This window comes from Pangasianodon hypophthalmus, chromosome 4 (assembly GCF_027358585.1).
Source record: "Pangasianodon hypophthalmus isolate fPanHyp1 chromosome 4, fPanHyp1.pri, whole genome shotgun sequence".
In the NCBI taxonomy this organism is placed as follows: Eukaryota; Metazoa; Chordata; class Actinopteri; order Siluriformes; family Pangasiidae; genus Pangasianodon; species Pangasianodon hypophthalmus.
This window is the reverse complement of record NC_069713.1, coordinates 17,383,586-17,391,348: the sequence shown is the minus strand read 5'-3', so window position 1 is coordinate 17,391,348 and position 7,763 is coordinate 17,383,586. Positions and strand designations below refer to the sequence as shown.

At 39.4% G+C, this 7,763-nt stretch overlaps 1 protein-coding gene across 9 annotated transcripts in view; it reads right to left on the bottom strand.

Moving 5' to 3' along the window:
* mark2b (MAP/microtubule affinity-regulating kinase 2b) overlaps positions 1 to 7,763 on the bottom strand; it is a 40,317-nt gene that overhangs the window by 3,246 nt on the left and 29,308 nt on the right. For 2 of the 9 annotated variants that reach the window (XM_034303747.2, XM_034303753.2), the window contains 3 exons: positions 4,207 to 4,470; positions 2,220 to 2,246; positions 384 to 422 (listed from right to left, as the gene is read on the bottom strand). In XM_034303747.2, the coding sequence (XP_034159638.1) occupies positions 384 to 422; positions 2,220 to 2,246; positions 4,207 to 4,470 (330 nt within the window). The remainder of the gene's footprint in view (positions 1 to 383; positions 423 to 2,219; positions 2,247 to 4,206; positions 4,471 to 7,763) is intronic. The other 7 variants (XM_034303751.2, XM_034303754.2, XM_034303752.2 and 4 more) reach the window with 5 other exon arrangements.

The following is a 7,763-nucleotide window of genomic DNA, read 5'->3' as shown; positions in this document are numbered from 1 at the left end:
ATTAACTCCTTGCTGAATTTGTGTGTGTGAGAGAAAAAGGGATTGGGGAGAAAAAACACAACATCTAAACAGAATGGGCAGAATGGAAAACCAATCTATGAGGACAGGGTTAGTCACAAAATGATGAAACTAACATTTAATGACAAAACACAGGCATGTCAGACATTCTCTCTTACACACACACACACACACACACACACACACACACAAACCTTAATCATGATTGGTTACCAGTAATATTATAAGCCAATTAACTCTGAATTATACACCCCTTCTTAGTCAATTATGACTCTAGATATTTACTTATCCATTGATTAGATCTGATTAGGAAATGATTTGATCAGGTCTTGCGTTTATTTTTTTTTGTTTTTTGTTTTCCTCACCTGCTGCCCTCGTCTCGACTCTCTCCCTCATATGGGCTCCTCGAAAGAAATCGCAACAAGATTAGTTTTTGTACTGGTGTACTGCCACCAAGCACTTCAAGCATTATGGATACCCAGGTACGCAAATCCCATTCCATTACAGAAAGCTCCATTTCAGTGTTGGTTTAAGGCGTCAAAGGCAGGGGGTCTAATATTACAAATGTGTAAGGGCACCAGTAGCATTGTGCTCTATAGTGGTGGGAACTGAAAGAGCAAATAATATGGGATGGAATGGATTTGAACAAAACCAGAGAGATCCACCCAGGACACTCTCAGTGTCTTTATATGAGCCCATCACCATGTAAACTAGTCTCCCAACAATGACCCTACAGCTGGTACAGCCCCTGTTCACACACACAAGCACCCGAACACACCAACATAAAACACAGAAACAATGACAGACATACACAAAAAGGCAGATTTTTTAAGGGGTTGCTTCAGCCATCTTAATGAATGAATGCTAGTTGTTATGAACAGACACAGACAGATAACTACTTACAAAGAATGGTCTATATGTAAACACAGACTATTAAACAGAACAGTCAACAAAAACATCAGCGAAGGGTTAGAAGCACAACGGAGACATGAAGCTGTTTAGCAAACACAAAGCAGCATCTGTAGGTTAAAGAGCAGGAAATATGGGTAGGTGGATATAATACAACCTGTAAAGGAAGTTTTCACAAATTGACAAACAATACAACTGTTGACCAGCAGAGGACGCAAAGTCATTGTGTATTACATGACAGTGCCCTCTTCTGGACAAAAGACCACATATCAGTAACACCAAGAAGTTACACCTTTATACGAAGCACATTATTACAAATAGAACATATAGTAAAGCATATAAATTGGAATGCTGTAATGTATTTGGTTATTATGATAACTGCAGTGAGTTGAGTTAGATTTCCATACACCTGGTGCCCGAGTCCTACATGTTCTCATGTACAATGTGGCAGACATAGAAGTGAAATATTGAGACACAGAAGGGGAGGGTATAAGGAAAAATAGGAGACAGAGTGGTTTTGCGAGAGCAGGCCAAAGCCAGTCAGTTAATCTCAGCTTCAGATGCTGTTACCATCACTGTCATCATCATGTTAAAAGGGCTGAGAAGAAAAAGAAATAAAAGAGGCAAAGTGATTCTTCTGAAAGAATGCAGAGTAATATAATCCCCTCCATCACTCCTTTCCATTCTCAGCATCCCCTTTTCCAGATTTCACCCTGTTCAACTGTTACAAGACATAATTGGTGTTCATCCTAAATAGATCCTATATGTGAGAGACAGTCCTAAAGAGAATAGTTCAGTAGTTTCTCCAAATTCTACCCTGATCTTTAAATTTCACAACCATGTTCTGGGTTTTTACATTACCTAAACCCTTTATCTTGGTTAACTGCTACGACATCATGTCCCGTTTATCCTGGGGGTAACCTTGAATAAGTAAGGAACGCTAGCCTACACAGCAGCGTCAACACATAGACGAGGTCACCGTTTACACTGATGGAGACAACAAAAGGGGGATGAGATGAAAGAAGAGAGGATGGGGAAAAGGATATTAATTTCTTGGGACATTAAGAATGTTGAGGGTGAGCTTTTGGATTGGTTGTGGGATGTTAGTACTGGTCATAACACATCACAAAAATACCAAACATCCATAAAGAGCCAACCATAAAACAGCAGAGGGGTAAATAGTATGAGGGGAAATATAAATATAAGCTACATAAAAACACCAAAACTGGGAAAGGGTAAAAGGGCAAATCAAAATAAAAGGTTTCAGAGGGGTTATCATTGTGCTTTCCTACCTTCTGGGGAACCTGAATGATAGATTTCTACAAAAAATAAAACCAACAAAGAAAAAAAAAAAAAAAAGAAAAGAACAACGTATGCATGTAAATATGAATGGCAATATGCGAAAAGCAAAATATTAAACCTTAAGGTGTTCCTACAAACAGTGGTATTTTATATAAGTTCAGAGTATGAGTTTGTTGATGTAACTGATAATTACAGAATGACATTAATGTTAAAAATGAATGGTACTGACAATGAGTATTACTGCCTCTTAACAGGCAGACCTTCCATTAAAGGGAACTTCATAGTATTCTGAAAACGTATCTTTAGCTGGATTAAACAACAGGCATATAGCATATTACAAAAGCTACTAATCAAGACTCTTCGAAAAACTACAATTTAAAAAGACATGAAGCGGATGTTAGTGTGGTAGCAGGCGTAAAAAACAAACCCACTATTAACAATAATGCACATTTTAAAGTAAACTCTCCTGGTCAATCCTGTCAGCATGATATGGTGGCGAGATTACCTAGCTAACAGTCTGTTAATTTAGCTGGAGATGGAGAGCGCTCTCTTTGCTCTTTCACCGGTTATGCCTTTCATGAGTATGCTTGTAATGAGTATTCATAGCATATAACAGCACGAGTGGCTTTACATGTAGCATAACTGGTATCAGAGCCATATAACAGTTTTCTTTATCTCTATATTCCCTCTTTCATGTACAATAGTGCTAAGAGAAAAATGTTAGATATTACAATATTCTTATTGCTGTCTGTAATTGTAATGCTCACCAAAACTTGTGCTTATTTACACGTACTATACAAAGTATATACCAAGATCATTTGAAAGCAGCTAATGGTGTTATTACAGAAGAAATTAAACTGAGAAATAAATGTAACGGTTATCTAAACCAAAGATGTAATATACGGGGTGGCCAATTTTGACTCAGAATGTTTCTGGGACAGAACTGGATTAGACTGAACCCCAGTGTATGATTTTATAGCTCAACCAATTCTCTTAGGTGCTTAATACATACAAATTAGCAGTTCAAAAAGCCGTACTAGCTTTTACACACAATGTTGTTCTGTGTACTTAGGTGTGTTTTCTAAGTTGTATTAAAGTAAAACGCTAAGATTTGAGGTCTAGCCATGTTTAATAATATCTGAAATGACTATGAATATTAATATTTAACTGAAGTTACACCTGCATTTTTTTCTACAAAGCTCTGGCAGTAAGCGCACGCCAAGGTGTCCCCAACACAAGTATTTATAGGGCTGGGGAATGTGATACCTCCGCTGTTACCATGGATACTGTCACCACAGAGGTGGAGAAAAGGTGGCAGTGGCAGTACGTTCGGAGTGTGATAGAACCCAGAAGCAGGAAATGATGAAATAGATGAGAAATGTGAGTGGCTGTGTATGTGTACTAAAACAGTATTGTCAAGATTATAGGCACTGGCAATGTGATTTAATTTCCTAACAAGGACTTGACCTTTGGGGAAAGATCAGTTGTGACATTGTTTAAACAGCAAACTCTCCAGAGTAGTCATGCATTTGTATGTGTGCAATGACTTGAGAAAGACAGCCCTCATAAAGACCTGGTGTGTATGGGTCAAACAAAACCTCTACAACTCACTTCCCTATTTCAAATGAACAAATTAAAAATGCAGAGAGAGAGTGAGGAAAAAAAAAAAAGAAATCGAGACTACACACATACCCAGCTGCAAGAAGGAAGCAGAGGCGTGAGAATGTGTGATGTGATGGTGACTTCCTTTTTTATCACTTAACAAGAATCTCTCTCTCTTCCTTTCTCGCTTCCATCTGCTTCTCCTCTAAAGCAGACGCACATGCTACTCCTGCCCTTATTTCACTTTATGATAATTTTGGACAAATAGCTTTTCTCCACCTAGCCACCTCATAAACCTTTAATCCCGCCCTAATCCCTTCATCACCCAGAGCTCCAGCCACGCACATTGTGTAGCGCCCTGTCATTCATTCTCACCTGCGCACAAACTTGGAGGTGAACTTGCTGAAGATGCCTGAGGTTGGGGGTCTCCGCTGCTGGCTGGTGCCATGAGACAGGGAAGGCGAGGCTGGAGGAGCGTGATATGGTGAGCCTTGCTGATCCCGTGCCCCTCTCTGCTGACCGATGTGGAAGGTGTTCCGAGCGGGCACCCCTCGCGGAAAGTTGGTACGCTCCGGCCCTGTAGCGCTGCTGATGTTGTAAGCTGACGGTGATGCACCAGGTGCTCTCTGGGGAGGACCACTAAGACAAAAAATATTTTCCCACAAAAATAGGGAAAAAAGACCATAAATGTTAAATTCAAACCCTGCTTGACAATGTGTTAACTGCTTTCAAACTTCTCACAGATGACAAAGCATTGATCTTTCCTAGCACAGCAAACAAGACGTGCAATTAGAGCAGTTCTGTAATGCAAACAATTCAGTGATCAGGAATTCTAATTTAAAAGATATGCCAACATCTCAAGTATATGCCAACATCTCTGTATATCTCTAGCACATCTAAAATGTGCCCGGGTGTGAGATACAGGGAGGTGTGATAATGACTCACTCCTGCAGTGTACTGGTAGAATGTGTTATATAATCTCAAAATAAAGAAATATGCTCTGCATAGAAAGAGGACTCAGCAGACATCACGTCTCATCAAATCATGGAGCTGAAAGCTCACATATAATGTTTAAGGTGAGATCCAGGAAGTGGGTTCTTAATATCGCATAATCAGAGAATCATGTGTCCACAAAATAACTTTTTTGGCCAAAAACTGAATTGTTCCAATGAGCAATCCCTGCCAGAACCAGCAGCCAATAAGTTGTGGGCTGTGTCTTTTCCTGGCTCATGGCTGTCTAGGAAAGCCCAATGCAGTTTCATGGAATTTAATATTATAGAATATTAGACCTTTAGCCAATTTGTCTATGAGCTATTGAACTATTAAATGATGCCAGTTACAAACACATACTGAATTCAGAATGAGCATACAGTCCCCTCCAAAAGTACTGGAACGGCAATTCTTTTGTTTTTGCTATATACTAAAGATATTTGAGGAAGAGATCAAAAGATGAATATAAGAATACATATTTCAGATTTAATTTCCTGATATTTACATCTAGATGTGCTAAACTACTTAGAAAATGGGACCTTTGTTGGCAGAACACCCAATCTTTAGATGAGCAAAAGTATTGGAACAGATAGTCTTAAAGTAAATACACTTAATATTTTGTTGCTTATCTTGTTTCAAATAACTGCATCAAGCCGGTGACCCACTGACATCACCACACTGTTGAATTCTTCTTTTGTGATGCTTTTCCAGGCTTGTACCACAGCTTCTTCTTGTTTGTTTTGGGGGGTTTCTCCCTTCAGTCTCCTCTTCAGCAGGTGAAATGCATGCTCAGTTTTGTTAAGGTCTGGTGATTGACTTGGCCAGTCTAAAACCTTCCACTTTTTTCCCCTGATGAAGTCCTTTTTTGTGTTTAAAGTGTGTTTGGGTCATTGTCTTGCTCCATGATGATGTTCCTCCCATTTAGATTGGATGCATTTTTCTGTAAATTGGCAAACAGAATGTTTCTGTAAACTTCTGAATTCATTCTACTGCTACCGTCATGAGTTACATCATCAGTAAAGATTAGTGAGCCCGTTCCAGAAGCAGTCATGCAAGCCCAAGCCATGACACTACCTCCACCATGTTTGCCTGATGAGCTCGTATGTTTGGGATCATGAGCGGATTCCATCACCTTGGTAGAGGTTAATCTTGGTTCCAGAACTTTTGCGGCTCATCTCTGTATTTCTTTGCGAATTCCAATCTGGCCTTCAGATTCTTACTGCTGATGAGTGGTTTGCATCTTGTGGTATGGCCTCTATATTTCTGCTCTCAAAGTCTCCTTCAAATTGTGGATTGTGATACCTTCACCCCTGCCCTGTGGAGGTTGTTGGTTATGTCACTGACTGTTGTTTTCGGTTTTTCTTCACAGCTCTGACAATGTTTCTGTCATCAACTGTTGTTGTTGTTTTCCTTGGCCGACCTGTTCGATGTCTGGTTGTTAGTACACCAGTGGTTTCTTTCTTTTTCAGGACATTCCATGTTGTTGTATTGGCTATGCCCAATGCTTTTGCAATGGTTCTGATCAATTTTACCTCTTTTCTCTGCTTCAAAATAGCTTGCTTTTCTCCCATAGACAGCCCTCTGGTCTTCATGTTGGTTTATCCTTTTCAACAACAAATGCAGTCTTCATAGGGGAAACCCAGGGCTCAAACCAAGAGTAGACATTTAGAGCTAGTTTAAAGAATCAATCAGTGCACAGGGCAACAAGAAACACGGCACAGCTGGGCAACGAGAAACACCAGTTCCAGTATTTTTGATCACTTGAAAAATGGGTTGGCTCAAACATATTTTTTTCCATATTCATCTTTTGATCTCAAACACAAATATCATCTTTTGATCTCAAACACAAACGTCATCAATATATAGCAAAAACCAAAGAATTGGCCTTGCGATTCCAATACTATCAAATGGGACTATAGTATAGCATAAGTTTAAGGGTCTGTGATTTAGAAATTTAAAATCTCCATGAATTTTATTTTATTTTTTTTAATTTTAGAACCAAAAACAACAAAAAATACAAAACTTATGAAGACAATAACACAATCATACGGAGTGAATACGCACTCAATATTTCCCAAAGGGAAGGTTTAAGCAGTGCTAATTGAGTTACCATTAATTGGTTGAATGAAACCCAAGCTAAAGGGCAGAGCTTTTCCACAGACTTTGCACCATAACAACATTCTCCATATATACCTAGTAGAAGGATTAGTAGACATAATTATTATTAGTAGAAAAATAAGTACAGAGTATAGAAACAGAGCAGAACTAGAGAGTGGCTATGAGGCAGGGCAGCGGTACCTTCTTTCACTTGTCCTCAACCTCATGTGGAAGAGTCCGAGTCCACTGCATGCAACAGAGCAGGCTTTTGGATCAGCCATTCACTCCCAGTGACACATACATGCTACCAGGCTAATGTTAACCATTAATTCCAAACACTATATCTACAGTTTATGAAATTGGAGAAACAATTACAAGTATAAAGTGTTAGGATACATGATGTGTATCCTAACATGTGTATACTGTCCTATCCTGTCCTATCCTGTATTGGGAAGGGGTAGCTTAGTGGTTAAGATGCTAGCCTCCTGATCGGAAGGTTGAGAGTTCAAATCCCAGCGCCACCAGGCTGCCACTGCTGTGCCCTTGAGCAAGGCCCTTAACCCTCAACTGCTCAGTTGTGTAAATAATAAGATAATTGTAAGTTGCTCTGGATAAGGGCATCTGCCAAATGCCATAAATGTAAATGTGGTTTTGTGGGTGAAATAATGAATAAATGTTTCATCATGGTCATGCTGGTGTCAAAGGGTGCACACACAGTGCTCTAAACCCATTACAACAGGTTAAAAGCATTAATCTCATTAGGAAATGCTTTCTTATGTAGCTGCACAGATGTTAAGTAAACACGTATCTGGTGCTGTTGGCAGGAGACGATGCCAGAACAACTG